Genomic DNA, 17,728 nt, shown 5'->3' with positions numbered 1-17,728 from the left:
AAAGTTAATGAAGCTCATGTGTCAAATGAAATGTATAAGCGGTCACACATACCTTTTATGCATTCTTATAGAACCTATGTGGTTTGTCTTATGGGATGTATAAGACTGATGTTTTGGCAAAAACGTATAAGTGAAACACATGAATAAACTAATTGATTTTCGTTTCGTGTAGTATTGAAAGTCTAGTGCCCCTCGAAAATTCCATATATTGTAGCGCCTGTCATAAATAATATGAAAGTTAAGCGCCTCTTGCGGCGTCGTTCCCAATTAAACCTGATTCGAATGCATGGTCTCCATTCGACTGATGCAAAATTTGAAACTTTCGTTCCACAGTGCTCAAACGGTTTCAAATCGAATGCTGATAAACCTTTAAAAATTTGCTCTAATTTTTTAAGAAATTGACAAGGCACAACACATTTAAAATTTCTGTGGAAATTACTATAGGAAAAACAAACTATGTATTCATTGTTTTCTAGTCGTTTCCCATTTTGCACTGTAAAACAGTTCTATAGCTACTCTTATAGAAAATTTACTCAGCTACATCTTTGCATTAGATCGTTTTTCAGCCAAACGTCAAATTAAATAGTTATGAATTATTTAAGAGATTGATAATCTTATGGCATGATCAAGCAGCTGTTTTGTGGGCAACACTGTATTCTGCAGTGTGGCATAGTAGCCATGATTTTTGTGCTCTATTCTATGCGCCAGAAACACCAATGCTGCCTGCTGAACAATTGATTGAACAAAATCATAAGACATCCCAAGTAGCATTTCTTGTTTTATTGCACTCTATTAGTGGTTTTTGAGATCAATTTTATAAAACCGTCAATAAAATTAATAGCTCCAGCACAACCTTTTGATAACCGCTATAAGATCGTCTTCCAGCTTAGTGGACCACCCTTGATAAGGCTTATAAATCATGTTTGAGAATCACAATAAAGCTGTCTTAAAACCTTTTGTAAGAAAGCCCCATACTCTACAAAAGGTTCTCATACCCTCTTTAAGAGTAATATTGTATTCAAGCAGTTTTATTACGCTTTGGTAAAAATCAATTATAAATCCAGTTTAATTTTTATTGCTTCAAAGCAGCCGTCATAAATTAGCTTGTTGTTGTTCTGTTCTGCTGAAACTTTTTGTTTCTATATAGAAATCTTTAGCGGTAAAAATAGGTTTGAGTGTTGATGTCAAAATCACCATGCAATCAATTTTGTTTCATGGCGACATTAGTAAAAATCTTAAAGAAAATATATCTCTTTTTAGAAGTTCCAAAACATATGCGCTTGAAATTTTATCGTGTATATTGGGATAATATGAGCGTTAAATAAATGCATCTCCAAAATAATTCAAGTTAACAAAAACGATTGTTTCAGAAATCAAATGAATTTGATGGAATCATCTTAATTTTATGGAAAATAGATCTAAATAAATAAATTCATTCCAATGCACACTGGAAATCATTTCGGATCTCTAATTTAGCCATTATTTTATTGAAATTTCTTGGATTTTATTCCTAGGCTAATGGCATTTTCATAATGTCAATATGGCGACAGAGGATTTGACAGCAGGTAAGAAAAACACCAAGCGCAATTTCTTAAAATGTCTAATGCTTACATTGGATGAAAGCGGAACAGAAAAGCATAATGCATGATTTTATTTCGAGCACTATTTTCTTTTTACAAGAGCAATTCATTTTTTTTTATTTGAGGGCAAATGTATATTCCTGTACCCGTAGAACAACCGATGAATTTTACAAACATTTGGAAAAGTTTTGAATGGCACATTGACCTTTATGAAAAGTTATGCTTGATTTCAATTTTTTGTCCTAGAACTGTCACCCTTCCATGTATTTCGACCAAGCTTCGACAGTGTCACCCCATTATCATCCTCCGACTCAAGATAATTATATATTTCCTCTTCAGGAGTTATTTTTGGTGTAGCAGTGTGCTTCACAATGGTAAGGAGGCACACTCTTTACAGCTGCCTTTGTGACATCCGCAGAAAATGTAGCGGCATTTTTTTTCTTGGTTGGAGTTATTCACGAAGGTTGACTGTTGACTGTAACAAATAAACGGGCTCATGCCAACAATTTTGCTGATTTTCTTTGCGCTCCGCTTGGAAATACCGGATAGTTTTGATTCTTTTCTATGTTGTAAAAATAAACCGCCCATTTACACTTCTGATAAGTTGCAACTGAATGTTTACAATTGTTTTAAAATAACTGTTCCATTGCCAACTAGTTTTATTGCGCTTACTTATATAGCAATATAAGGATTTATTTTTGGGTTTTATAAGGGCAATTCATATCGTTTTTTTATACTTCTAGGCAATCATAAAACCTTTCGTAAGTGATAATAACATAAGCATCAGTTGGTTTTTTATAAGCTTTATAGGGGTTTTTTAGATAGTTATCAGAATGTTCCATGACTTGCATTGTATATGACCATTATAAAGCTGTAGGTAATGGTTGCAGCTGCAATAAATCCTTTATAAATTTTGAATATAGCCAAGCAGCTCTAGATTTGTTACTTGGGATTAGTGACTTGAATCATTAATAACTTTTGTTCCTTACATTTTATCGAAAAGTTTAAATAAGTTTTGAACAAAGTTGTAGCTAAGGAAATTTCCTACAAGCACAGTTATAATTTTCTATAGCAGAGTGGTATGGTGAATTGATAGATTAATATGAACAAAAAAGGGATTCCCCATAGTAATTTCCATATAAACTTCAAATGGTTTATGCCAAGTCAGTTTCTTACTAAATAAGTTCAAATTTTGGAAGGCTAATCAGGACCCGATTTGGAACCGTTTGAGCACTGTGGAGCGAAAATTTCAAATTGTTTCAAAAATTCAAATTTCTACACACTAAGATTTTTTTACAGGAGTCAGTATTTTTTACTGGGTTTTTGAATTGCTGAAAAAGTCGGTAAAAATTCAAATGAGCGTTATCCGTACGGAATCAATGTAATCGACCAATTTTATTTTCTATCATTAAATGGGATTAGCAGAACTAAGTATGTATAGGTTCAGAACAAATTTTCTCATTAATAAATTTTCCACAAATTTTTAAACTTTTACCGAACAGTTCCGCAATTCAAAAACTCGGTAAAACCGTACTGACTCGATTAGTGTGTAGTAAAAGATTTTCCATTGTTATTACCACGATAACTTTTTTTTTTTTTTCCTTCGGTTTGTTTTTTCCGTCGATCTTGTTTTCCGTGCTGAGCACCAATGCTACCGACGTGCCAGAAAGGCAGCTCCCACACCTGGACCCTACCTGTCGACCCATCAACTCATGAACCGGGGACCAACGGCTTTACTTCCCATCCGAAGGAAGGCGTGATCAGAGATGTTATGCCTCAGAACATCCCGGCGGCGCCGACTGGGATTGAACCCAGGCCTGCTGGGGTGAGAGGTAATCACGCTTACTACTACACCACCGGCGCCGTTGCCACGATAACTTACAGAGTAAATTTTTACAATTTATTTTGGTGTCATTAGAAGAAACGTGTTTGAATTCTTATGCTACAGATTTCCGAATGCAAATGTACAACAGTTTGACACAGGATTTAATCAACGAACTAAAAAAAATCATGACATAATTGTTCCAGTGATAAATTAAAGATGTATGTCTGCTTTTTGTGATAACCAGGTACACACGATTAATCAGGACACCGTAGATCACCTTGTTTAGTCTGTAAAACTTAAAGATCTGATTCCATACTTTTCATGCCAAAGTCATGAGTTCAAATCTCAACCGGATAAGTCAATGATCCAAGAGTGTTAAAGTGACTTTAATAAAAAAATAAAGATCTGAACTCCAAACATTTTTGAAAATTTAATAAATCAAACCAATGATATTATGGGGCTTCACGAAGGTTTACCCATTCTATCATTAAGTCGAACCATCATATTCGTTGTTGAGTATACAGAACTTCAAGATCAGATATCCGGGATAAGTAAGTTAATCCAACAATGTTAGTTTTAAACACAATTAATTATTAATTACGTTTAAAAGATGTTATGAGTCTCCGTGATGTAGAAGATACTCCAAAAATCTGAGTGTTTATAGAGCAGGATTTCGATTAACCTTTAAAATATCTCCAGGAAAATTTGGAGAATGACAAATATTTTGGTAATACAGATTTATATCTTAAAAAGATGGAATTTGACTTATGTGTGAAAATTATCAATTCTGAGTTTCTCCTGCTCAGGTGTTTTGTATTGCTATATGCTTTTTCCGATATACCAGAAAAATAGCTTGACAAAAGGCGTAACATTGTGTGCCACGATGTGAATCATATCATCGCGTGTAGCTCTCTCGCATACATTTTTTTGCTTTTACTGATATGTTGTTGGCACTTTTACGATATTATGCAGTTTTAAGCACTTAAACCACAAATTAATTTTCCGATTTTAAATTTGTGTCATAATTTATATAATTTCAATATGAGCTGAAGAGCTGTTGAAAAGTATCGACTCCCTTTAGTGAGCTGGATGGATTTGATCCACTCAGCCAGATGAGCTGTTTTGCCCACCTCTAATTTGAACGCTAAAAAGTTAGAAAAATAAGTATGACCGGCTACCCCGTATAAGTAAGTATGAGAGCCACCCCACTGTGCATCAAGATCTTAACTCCGATGATATTTCCGGAGAACTTCGAGATTTGGGCGTAATTGCTACTGTAAACAAATATGTCAATCGCTGATTTCTTGTGAATAAAAGCTCAATCTCGCGAAAAAAAACTATTCCAAATGACAGAGGAATCATTCCTCTACATAAGTGTGTTGTTAGTTTTCTAGGCTCAGTTTTTATTCTCGAAAAATCGGTGATTGATGTTTTTGTTTACAGAAGCAATTACGCCCAAATCTCAAATCACTCCGGATTTTTGAGAAGGCTTAGACACACTATAATCTAAGAGAACGAGGAGACAACTGGCTTCTAACTCTTTTATATCTATCTCTATCTATATCTATCTATATCTTACGCACTTCAAATCGGCCAATCACGAGCTGGTTTGCGTTTGATAGAAAAGTGGTTCGTTTTCGCCCCCGAATTGTCTCCTCTTCCTCTTATATTATAATAGCAAACATGCCAACCATATCAACAAATATCATTGGTCACCTCCTTGTAAGAAGATTCCCCACAGTGCATTGTATGTTTATGAAACTTTTTAAAGTAGATCGCAATCAACGAAAGTTTGAAAACTGCTGCATTAATCAACTAATAATAGAACTGTGAAGCTAATTTTGGCGACAACACTCTACTGATGAAACCGTGACGATAACATAACACTTGAAAAAGTTATTCAATTTAACGCACCACTCATCTGCTCCCAACAACGCCATTACAGCAACAGCTTTATTAACATTTATGGTGAGACGCATCACCCAGCACAGAGCAGCACACGATACGATGCCGCATTTCTAACGGTTTTACATGTGTCACATTATAACCGTTGGCATCTGATGGTCCATATGCTGGTAAAGCACCTACTCGATTTTGTTCAGCGCAAAGCAGCTTCCACTGTCATTTTATGCCGCAGTAGGTAATCAACAGTGGGATATTCTCACGCCAAACCAAACTGCCATCGTATAAGCTTTGTAATTAGGCAGCATCCAAATGTTGGGTACATTCCCCATGGAGAAATACATTTTGAACTAGCTGCATCAGTAAAGCAAACAAACAGCACGTTCCACTGCACGTGTGTCACTTAATTCGAGCTTGAAAAGTTTATAATTTAGTTCAAATAGAATCAGCCTGCAATGGAAACGAGTATACTGGGATTAATTGAATTATAAATTTAACCGGCAAAACTGCGATAGTGAAAATCGAACACTTCAATGCGAATGAAATAATCTAGCAACGCTTGCCACCGGTCTTCAACGGCCGCATGTGTCAGTTGTTGTTTTTTTCGTCCCGTTTCCTTCCCCCTTCATCAGCTCCTAACCGGTGGCAACTATACCAATTGGTTCAGATAGCGCGTTCCGACACACACTCAAACAGTACGCGTGTACGTCGAGGTTTCATACAGCGCATGCTACCAACACAGCTGAACCGTGCTATACGAGAGAGGGTCGTTTTTGTTTTCGCTCTCCGTCCGTTCGGCAGTGACGATCGATAGGTAGGTGATGTGCCAGCTTGAAAGCAGTGACGCGTTGGCTCTACGGCTGTGAAAAAAGAGGAAAATAAATTTGTGTTTCTGATTAGAGGAAGAATATTCTCGGCAACGAAATGGATCTGTTTAAGGTGAGTAATTGATCAAAGTTGATTAGATAGGCAATTACTGTTCTAAAGTGCATTTGCTTAGCCATTTATTGCAAGTGAAAAGTTTGCTTCAGATGAAGGGATGTGCTGTGTGTCAGACAAAACATTGAGCGCATCCAGTGTTGCCAGTTTTCCAGATGTAATAAATTTTCTTTTGAAAAAGTTTTCGATTTAATGTTGATGGTTTTCAATTGTATTTTTCATTGCATTGTTATAGCTTTGCAGTTAATTCTAGTTCAATCTAAAAACAGAAGAACCAATAAAGATAAGTAGCCGTTAATGTAAATGATGTTTGAAAATATAATAAATGTGAATTCTGGTTAGCTTTGTTAGAATCATTCACTTAAAGCTACTGTGTTACTCGACTCACAACAAAATTTATTATATTTAATGTACGTTGTATCCGCAGTATCGTATACCTCTGGTTATGCTGAGGTAAATTATACGAGATATTCGATCCCGCGGATACAACGTATATTCGTTATGAGTCCGGTAACACAATAGAAGCGGTGTATTTTGATGTTGGTAGATATTTTTTTTTTCAATTTGATTAAAACGGTAAATTCATAAACGGCTTTGCGTCAAGCTCAGAATAAAAGTTTCGAAAGTTTTGTGAGGTTTCGTATGGTAAAACATACTTTGTATGTACTCATAAAAGATGAGTTGTGATAATCTTTCAACAGAAAATCATTTACGAATAAAACATATTATTAACATACAATATACATACAAATGTTATCGCTAATTTTGCCAGTACAATTAAATTTAACACATGTTTATCGAACATAACATATTGGACATTCAAAAAAATTCAATACGTTGTTAGGTACCTCACCTTAAAAATAATATTAAAATCCTCGAACAATTCCTACTGACTCATAACGAATAAATGTTGTATCCGTGGGAACATGAACTCATCTGATTTTGCATTGCAAATGCTATGTTAAATTTGACGAAGTATACGTTCTACTCGAGGTACTGCGGATACAAAGTATATTCGTTATGAGACAGGTAATACAGTATGCTTGTGTATGTTTCTATTGTATGATTTATATACCGGAGAAATACTTCGGCGATTTATTTCAATCGCAAAATTATTTGTTTGCGTGTGCAGCCATTTGATGGCCGCCAGAGACAGTATAATGTACCTGCCATAACAAATGAAATCTTAAAACTAAATCTAATCTCATTTTAAAGGGAATTAATCGTTGCAACGTTTTTTGCCAGAAATTTTTAATTATTTTGGTGGACATTTGTTCTAAAGTCTCAACATTCGAATTTTTATGTACCTTGGTAGTACTGTACCAGGGAGGCAACTTCAAAATCATCTTCAGAACTTTGTTCTGAATCCTCTGCAGTGCTGTTTTCCTGGTAGTGCAACAACTAGATCATATTGGCCCAGCGTAAAGCATGGCCGGTCTAAAAACTTGTTCGAAGTTTATTCGTCAGGCAAAGTTTGGATTTCCTATTTATAAGAGGATACAAACATTTTATATATTTGCTACATTTGGCTTGAATGCCGTCAATGTTATCTATAAAAGTTAATTTTTGGTCAAGTATTAATCCAAGATATTTCAATTGGTTTGACCAGGAAATTGGAACTCCGTTCATAGTGACTATGTGACTACTACTTGGTTTAAAAAAGGAAGCTCTAGGCTGGTGGAAATATTATATTGGAAAGTAGAGTTTTGGAAGTGTTGGGATTGGTTTGTATCTGATTTTGCACTGCAATCCTGGTTCGTTTTAATATCCTGTCCCTCCCCGACTTTTTCATCTATTATTCTATTTCTCGTTTAAATTTTTTTTTCGACCTTCGAACTCTAAACGAAGTACATTTTGAATAGGCATGGCATCTCCAAGTGTTCACAATTGTTTTTCTCAAAATTCCAATACATCTTAACTTGTTTCCTTTCCTTTTTATGAACTTGCATACCAGCTTTGATGTGAGTAGGGGAACTAGGAGCATTATGAACACCCGGGGCAGACTGGGCACCCCCTATATTTTCCAAATTATTAACATTTTTTTCAATTTAGATGCAAAAGATATTTAATTCCTCTTGTGAATGAGTAATTTAACGAGTGAACTAATTTCAATGTGTTCCTAATCACCGTAAATTCTCGAAAAAACCATAGGCTTGCTGTTTGCTGAAAAAATGTAATCCTCACTTATCACCAAATAAGGTGTAGCCAGCAGATGACGGTAATTGGGCTGCAATTATCGTTTGTTGTGCAATATTCAATTGTTTTTGTTGTTCCCACACATCGTTGATTAATTTTCGGTAGGTACATTAAAATAATCAAGAACTAACCATAGCATTCTTCCGTTAGGGTAGACTTAAAGGTGTCCATACTGCCCGCTAGCGTTACGATGTCCGGAAAGGTTAAAGTTATTTTTTAAATTTGCTTCAATTTGAACTGTTGCTAAATTAGTGACTAAAGTGTGTAGTAAATAACACAGCGATATTTTGATTCCTATCATGTCAAACTTGGCAAAATCCTTTGGGTGTCCATAATGCGCCCTACTCCCAGATAAATCAGTCGGTACTCACTATTCATTGCTTTAATTATTACTGTAACAGCACATTAAACAGCTGAATCACAAAAAAAACATAATGAAGTTTTATTTAAGCATTCCGCTAACAACCCAATTTAATTTCTCATTATGATGGCTACTAAGCCTTTGGGATTTTTCCTTATTAGATAGTTCTAAAGAAGTGTCTCCTTTACTTTACTCAGATCTTTGGTTTTTTTTAGTCATGTAGGTACCAATTCCACACATTTTAGTTTCATGTTTATACCTGTGATCTTAACATTTTTGCCTAGGGGATGAGTACTTAAGGGGGTTAGATTATGATAATTTCTTTAGTGGGAATGACACTGATGAAAACTGCACATTGTAGTCGAAATACATATCTGTCATAGATACCAAATTTAATTAAGGGTAAATGGAAGACATCATATTTTGCTATTTTATAAAAACATAATATTTTCTGTAACGGTTGGTGCTTACTGATTAATCTGATATAAATTGATTCCAAACTTTAATTAATTCATTTCTAATTAAGGTCGAATGGACGCAGTTTTAAAAATTCACGGTACTATAAATGTACAATTAAATTGAAGGTTATCCATATAGTTTATATCACGATTACAGTCTCACCCATAAACTGCATCTTTTTTTTTATCCTGGGTACCCATAAAATATTTCAACATTAATTTGAAGATTATTTTCAAATGTAAATTTTGCATTTTGGGCCACTAGTGCCTTCCGTAATAAAAAAATACCATAAACTAACAATAACCCAAATGATTGAAATATTGCACAAATGTTTTGGCTGATACCCCGAACACGTCATTAAGCAAATTAACCATACCATTTTTATTAGAGTTTATATGTTATATGTTGGTAGTGGCTTAATGGAGTATTAACATAAGGTTATTACGAAGCGGTCGGGGTTGAACATTCAGGTCAATTTGCCTCAGGATAGCCTCGCAATCTGTCCTTCCTTGCAGGATATCGACCACGGTTAGGGCTCTGCTTGTGTCTCTTCTAGTCCGGAGAAGTTCTAGGTCGATAAGTTGACAACGGCTTTCTTAACTGGGTAATCGAAACGGATTATTCCAAGGGGAATCGAAATGTGCTTTGCTTCTGTACGGACGCGAGAAATTTCCGAGTGTAAAATTTACGGTTTTATTTTTTCTTGGCGTTTTCTAATTTTAGTGCAAGAAAGTGAAAGTGAGCGGTTGGAAATGCATTCCAAATTGTTTTCGTGTATAATAATCGATGATTCTGATTGGAAGCAGGTGCAAGAGCTTCTTTGAAGATCCGATGGAATGTTATGAAATGTTTAGCTAGAATTAAGAGATGCATCAATCTTTCAAGTATTGGCTTCACGTGCAAACCATCGTTCATTTGGTGAGTTCATTCCAGTTTATTTGTTTCTTGTTTCGATACCATCGATCAGTTTTTTACAATTTTGTATTGAACATCTTTTCGAAGAGCCACGTTCATGCTGTAATTTGTCGAGCGCACAATTTGCACACGTTGATATCGAGTAGGAACGGCAAGAGAGTCATCCAAGTGCTTTTGTTTCTGGTTTTAGACGTTTGATGTCTTCAGTGATGTTTTTGTACTTTAAAGTTCCCTTTTGGGTCTGAAGAGTTTTTGTTGAGCACGCTGAGGCTGAAATTGCATACCCCCTCCCCATGGACATGGAGGTTGACGGTACTGAAGCAAAGGGTTATGTTTAATTTCTTTATATTTGCAACGATGATGATTTCCTATAGTGACACATATCACCTTCTTAATGCTTCAGTATGCCTTAAACGATTAATTCTTGGTTGTTAATAGAACTTCCTTGATGAAATCGGCTGCTTCATGCAGACTGGGCAATTCTGATTGTAGTATCAGATTTGTTCTGTATACAGAAGAACTGGGAGGGCTAATTAGAAACTTCTCACCAATATAGTAAAGATCTTCTAGTAAAGTTTGCATATAATTTTATTAATATTTTGTTTTATTTGAGAATATTATTTTTGTTACAGTCAATTAGCATTAGCATACGATACAAGAGATTAAATATTACTTGCTCGTTTTTGCGTAAAATAATTAATATTTATTTTACTTGTAATTATATGTGAAAGTTTTTTTTTTTAGTAGTCACGTTTTGTTTGTAGTTTATATTTTATTTCTTTCATGTGATCATCGTAAATAATAGTTATTCTATAATAGATCGTTCATCCATATATTCGTACTTTGACGCGAAGCGCTGTGGATTATGAGATGCTTGATGACCCTGGAGGGATCGATTTTTCTTACTGAGCAAAAAATCATGGATTTAACCCCAAGTTCTTCCACAGCACAATAAATCGCCACCATCATTTGTATATTTGATATTGAAAATTGACCTCGGAAACTATTTGCATATCAAGCGAAAACGTAGTCCTGTATTGTAGCGAAGCGTTATGGTTCTGAGATGCTCGATGACCCTGGAGGGATCGTTTTTGCTTACTGAGCAGAAAATCATGGGTTTAATCCCAAGCTCTCCGTCATGACTCTTAAAATTCATGATCACTAACAAAATGAATATGTTCTTTCGATAGCCGGCTATCGAGACATTCAATAAACAACAAATAAACAATACATACTTTTGGTTGCATCGCCAACTTGAGGTGAATCCTAACCGAATACCCTACCCAACCCTCCAACTCCGTAGCACTTATGAGGGTGTCGCTAAGTCGGTGGCCTCTCGTTAAGTAAGTACTACATCAACATTTCCTTCCCTATGCCTAGTTATGGTAAAGATGGGCATGGCCGGGAATAGCGACAGTCATGCTTCTGTTACTCTTGTTTAGATTGGAACCAATGTTTACTCCCCAGCATTATTCCTGAAAGTAGTCTAACTGAGAATTTCAGAAGCGACGTGAGTGTCGTTAGTATCCAATCTACGAAGTATATCATAACAACGCTAACGCTAACGCCATATGTTGGTAGTGGTCTAATGATTTAATACAATAGATCCAAAGTTTTTTGTATTGTTTCAATATATCCAATGCATAACAATTTCAAAATAGATTGCTCAGATCTTCAGATTTTTTTCTGAAATCTCCACTTCTTTACTAATTCGAAAGGCACGCACTTGTCTTCTTAACTGCGTCGGTTTAAAAGAACGAAGTCTTGAACAAAGTAATTTAATAATTAAACAATGATTGAGAGGTTAATGTAATTAAACTTAATATTGTGTAATTAATTTATTGCTGTTTTAATTACTGTAACGAAAACCCGTTCTTGAATCCAGTTGTGAAATTAATATAATTTAAATGGTAATTGGTATAATTAAAAGTGTCCTTAAACGACTTAACTCCTTTTTAAATAATATTATATTATTTTTCTTCAATTCCACGGCACATTGAATGAACCAGTTTATTGAAAAATGCATAAATTTAGTAACAACATAAAAGAAAGTTTATGAAGCAGGGTATGAAGCCACTTATCAATCTAATAATTTCGTGAATCCTTCAATATTGCTTTTAAAAACATTTAAATAATGCTAGTAATAATGCAGAACACAGGGCTGGTAGCAGGTCACTTTTTAATGACTTGGTCAGGTACAAATCAGGCAGTTGTTTACGTCAGATGGGACCTTCGTACCTTCCTCAAAATTGTTCTTTGTTTGCTTTCTACTCTCTATACACAAATTTCACACTATAACGGAACTATCAACTCTTTACTTTCATCTCCTCATCTATCGTATAAAATGTCGACTTTAATCCGGATATTTAATGTTAAGCATTTCCAACTACGAAAATAATCTATTTCCAATCATTTTGGTGATTGTTCTGCAAAGTCTTTCAAGAATGCAATATTATTTTTGTAAAAGCTTATTTGCTTCAAAGTTTAAGATAAGGAGAATTATTCTGAAAAAAAAGTTCTTAGCGAATTATCACAGTTATCTACCTAGATATATCAAAATTTTAAAGATTTCGAACGCAGAATCAAATTCAAGATCATAAAAAATGGGAATTACTATTTGCTAGTCATCATGTATAACTTAAGCAAAAGTAAATTATTCAAATCACTTCAAATGCTCTTCACATGAGATTCCGTTGTGAGATTCGATTGAATTATAGGAATTTATTAAATTTGATTTTAAGTTCCATTATCAAAAATTTATTTCAATATCAAATTTCTAAGTTACCATATAAATGGTTACTTATTTAGTATTTACAAGTCACTATTTGGTCACTATTTCCGCAATTTCAGTCACTAAAGTCACTACTATTATATCGTATCAGCACTACCAGCCCTTCAGGTTTAAGTTTTTATTGGAGATCGAAGTAGGCCGCGCTGTAAAAATAACGTGTTTTGTTTTGCTTTGTCGTTTCTGCTCTTGCAAAAATTTAATAATTACAATTTTGATCTAGAAAAAGTTAAATTGAAAGCACAGAAGTGGTATTAGAAGTGTTTCAAGTGATAATTATCAAATTCCACGTGTCCCTAGTGTTCGTAGCAGTGATCAGTTATATGAGCTGAATATAAAATCAAATTCTTGCTGTTCCGTGGTATGAGCTTTAGGGTCAGACCACTTTTACGGATGTTTCGGTTGTTTTAGTGGACCACCTCGTGGTTCCCAGTGACCAAATTCTCCAAATGAATTATGAAAAGATATCTATCAATGGTTTCAAAAAATCCATTGATCAGTTTAGGATCAGTTTCATGAATTAATTACTTTTATGGATGTTCCGGATCTTTCGGTCGACCATTACTTGGTTCATTTTCAGATCACAACTCGGAATTCATTCTGATAAAAAGTTTATGAGTAGTTTAAAAAAAAACAGAGCTCTAGGATCAGTTTCTTGATTTGACCACTTTTACGGATGTTCCGGATCTATCGGGGAACCATCACGTGTTCGCAAGGGTTTATATTCCGGTCACAACTCAGAATTGATTCTGATAAGGCGTCTAAGAGTGGTTTCAAAAAATCCGCGAAACTATAGGATCAGTTTCTTGAATTGACCACTTTTACGGATCTACCGATGAACCATCCCGTGGCTCCGTGGTTCATATTCCAGTCACAACTAAGAATTAATTCTGACGTCTATGAATGGTTTCGAAAAAAAAAACACAAAAACATTTCCCACTTTTACGAATATTCCAGATCTTTCGAGCTACCATTATGTGGTCCCCAGGGTCCATATTCCGATCGCAGCACTGAATTTATTCTGATAAAACAGCAATGAGTGGTTTTGAAAAAAAAAAACGCGGAGCTCATGGATGAGTTTTATCAATTTTCCACTTTTACGGATGTTCCGGTTTTTCTAGTGGAGCATTCCATGGTCTCTAGCATCCATATTCCGGTCACAACTCTGAATTCATTCTAAAAAAGACGTCTATGAGCCTGGGGCCTCCCTTAGCTCAGTTGGTAAAGGCGCAGCCACAAAGCAAGACCATGCTGGAGGTGGCTGGGTTCAATTCCCGGTCCGGTCTAGGAATTTTTCGGGTTTGATAATTTCTCGACTTCCTTGGGCATAGAAGTATGATTGGACTTGCTACACAATTATACCAAATGCAGAAATGGTACAGGTATCGAAAGCTCTCAATTAATTACTGTGGAAGTGCATCTAGAACACTAAGTTAAGAGCACCCAATAAGCTAATATGCGATATGCAATAAGCTTGAAATGCGAAGAAGAAGAAGAAGAAGTATAAGACGTTTATGAGTGGATTCGAAAATAAACCGCGGAGCTTAAATATCAGCTTCATGAATCGACCACTTTTACGGATGTTCCAGATCTTTCGGAGGACCATCCTGTAGTCCCCAGAGTCCAAATTCCGGTTATAACCCGAAATTAATTATAGTAAGATTTCTATGAGCGCTTGTTCAATCATTCATTTCCAAAGTATTGCAGGAGTCGCAAAGATTTAAAAAAAATTGTTTTTCTTCGCCTAGAGATTTGTAGAGTGGTTTTTTTTTCTTCTATTCCATGTCTTCAACTGTTTGAAATAGTGTAGTGAACATATACAGTGAAAATATTTTGCAGAAGAAATTATGGTGTTACGTGTTACGTGTCTCAAGCTTTTGGGAACCTGGAATCTGGATTGACAGTGATAATTGAAATATTTTACTTAAAACTTTTATCAAAGTTCTATGTAAAACCATGCCAAAGGCATAATGGGCATAAAGTAATTAAAATACGTTGTAATTAATGGTGGAAACTATTGGAGTTCATGTACTTTAATTATATTGAGTGTTATTAACGTACATCCTTTAGATATAGACGCAAATCCCGTTTTTATTTATTTTTAAATCTCCCGAGCCGAACACTATGTAAAGTTAAAATATGTACTTAAAAGTAATTATACAAATAAACCATCAACGGTTGTAGTTAAAGTAATATAATGTAATTAATTAAAAAACTTTTCTGCTCAGCAATGCAATTCATAGATTTGTTCACTATTTTTTTGCTTTTATTTCCAAAAATGAACGATTTGTAAGTTCCATTTGAGATAAGCTTATAATAGCAAAAATCAATGGAAGATCTTCTTTTTGTGTACTCTGATAAATTTCATTATAACAGCGAAACAAACCTGATTGGAATTTAATCCAAGGATAATATTATGACTTATGATGTGTAAACAGGTTTGCAGTTAACCTAATCATCATTTCTATTTGTAATAAATGCTTTGCAGATGTACATTTTATATCGCCATTCCATATGTGATTGAAATACTCTAATGCCAACAGATTTTAATGCTTTTTCTTCTGTACTTTTACTGTTTAGCCGAACCTTCCAATAAAAGTGAGACAGCGTCGGTCTTTCTCGTTGGCCGAAAAGATGACAATATTGGACCGCTTATCAAAGGGTTTAAGTGCAACAAAAATTGCTCGGGAATACAACGTCAACGAGTCCACGATTCGACACATGCGTAAGCAAGAAGCAACAATTCGCATGGCAGCACATTCTATGACCTCTAAAATTGCTTCCGGTTCGAAACGAAATCGAAATCTTCAGATGTCAAAGATGGAAGCCTGCCTAAACATATGGTTGGATGACATGCGAGCCAAACGACTGCCTATTTCACACATCAAAGTTAAATCCAAAGCATTGAAACTGTATGAACTAATCGGCAAACACGAACTGTACGAACACATAGGATTTTCAGCCAGTAATGGGTGGTTTGAGAGGTTTAAAAGGAAATTTGAGCTCTACGAATTGAGACCACAAGACGACCGTGCCCCATCTAATGAAATTGAGTTCAGAATCACCACAAAAGGTGCGATTGCCGAAGGAAACATTTCTAACGATCAAATATTTACAGTTGACAACACAGTTTTCAGTTGGAAACGTTTGCCTCAGATGGAGGGTGAATATAACGTAACCATGCTATTTTGCTGCAATGCAACTGGAAACTTCATCACACCACCAGTTCTGTACAGCAACGAAGCATCCGAACCCACGTCTCGATCAGTATTCGTCCAATTGGACAGACCCGGATCAATCAGTACGCAAAATGTGCGAAATTGGTTCTATACTTTCTTCGTACCTAAAGCTGAGAATTACCTTAGCGAATCAAACCTATCGGATAGAGCTATTGTACTGCTAGCTCACGACCAAAATTATCCCAAAGATTTAGTACATCATTCTTTCGATATTGCCGTTTTTCCAGCCGACTGCAATTCGTCCTGCTTGCCCACAGGTCAAGGTATTCTCACTCATTTTAACGCAGTCTATCTGAAACGGTTGAGCTTAAAATTGAAGGATCTTGTGCAGTGTGGTAAAACCTTGCAGGAAGCTTGGGATCTTTTCTCAATAGACGATGCAACGGAAATTCTTGAAACTATGATCACTCAACTTGACTCACGTGCTATGAGGAATGGCTGGGCTCGTTTATTGGACGGCACAGTGGAAGATCATTCAAATGACGAAATTGTGCAGGATACAGTCGACATCCTTCACTCCATAGGTTTGGAAAGTGTAACGGTTGAAGCTTTGCACAATCAAATCACACCTCAGGAATTATCGAATGAAGAAGTTATTGAAATTTACTTTCATCATCAGAAGGAATTGGATCAATCGAACCTGTTCAGCTTCGGTCAACCACCATCAGTTGAGAAACTTCCTGCAGAGGAATATATGGATCCTGATTTGAGAAATACACTGCTCATAGAAATCAATCATCATATGTTGGCGCTGAAAAATGCACAGAAATTTTTTGAAGAAAATGACAAAAATAAAGCACGATCTGAAGCCATTACAAAACGACTGAAACAGGTGCACATATGGATGCGAGAGATGAAAAACGAAGTACATCCTCCTGACCCTGTGGAAATAGATCCCATCGATATCAAAATTGAACCAGTAGAATTTTCCGTGGAAATGATAGATAGTGATTGAAGATTTGAAATACATTTGGTTAGAAACAAAAAAACTGAATGATTTTTTTCCTGGATTGAAAAGAACTTGTATCACCTGGTCCACTGGTTATTGACGCGCGTTGTAAAAAATTACCATGACACTTGATATTCTGCAAAATAAAGTATTGGTCAATTGGGCATGGGTATTAAATTTCATGAAACATGTTGAGTTTTACGTTTATTTATTTATTTATTTCGTCTAGTTAAAAAGGACTACATACAATGGTTACAATGTTTTACTTACATTAGGCCTGCCCAATGTTAAACCCACGGGCGAGCCTACAACGAGTTTAGAACAATTCTTTGCATCCTGCTGGCCCGCGGGTTGTTCTCGTTCATCTTTATCAGACGAGACCTTTGAATCATGTTTGCAGAACTCGGTAAAAGCTTCTTAGAATATGCAACGAGTATTGGACCGCAACTTAGTATTCTAGAAGCACTGCCACAGTTATTAATTGAGAGCTTCCGATACCTATATTTTTTGTTAATTTTTTGCATGATTAATTTGACGCAGACCAAGATATGAAATTTGAATCCCCTGATATAGGG

At 35.5% G+C, this 17,728-nt stretch overlaps 2 protein-coding genes across 5 annotated transcripts in view; both read left to right on the top strand.

The window, feature by feature from the left end:
• Positions 1-17,728, top strand: part of Fas1 (fasciclin 1) — a 564,588-nt gene that overhangs the window by 212,001 nt on the left and 334,859 nt on the right. The window lies entirely within an intron of this gene.
• On the top strand, positions 5,315-17,287 carry LOC135708843 (tigger transposable element-derived protein 1-like). The gene is made up of 2 exons (XM_065230999.1): positions 5,315-6,246; positions 15,546-17,287. Exons 1-2 carry the CDS (start codon positions 6,232-6,234, stop codon positions 17,157-17,159), a joined length of 1,629 nt encoding a protein of 542 aa, XP_065087071.1. The 5' UTR covers positions 5,315-6,231; the 3' UTR covers positions 17,160-17,287.

Source organism: Ochlerotatus camptorhynchus, unplaced genomic scaffold (assembly GCF_037179485.1).
Source record: "Ochlerotatus camptorhynchus isolate MF236.1 unplaced genomic scaffold, CSIRO-AGI_Acam_v1.1 ptg000336l, whole genome shotgun sequence".
Classification (NCBI taxonomy): domain Eukaryota; kingdom Metazoa; phylum Arthropoda; class Insecta; order Diptera; family Culicidae; genus Ochlerotatus; species Ochlerotatus camptorhynchus.
The sequence above is the reverse complement of the archived record's forward strand: the minus strand, read 5'-3'. Positions and strand labels throughout refer to the sequence as shown.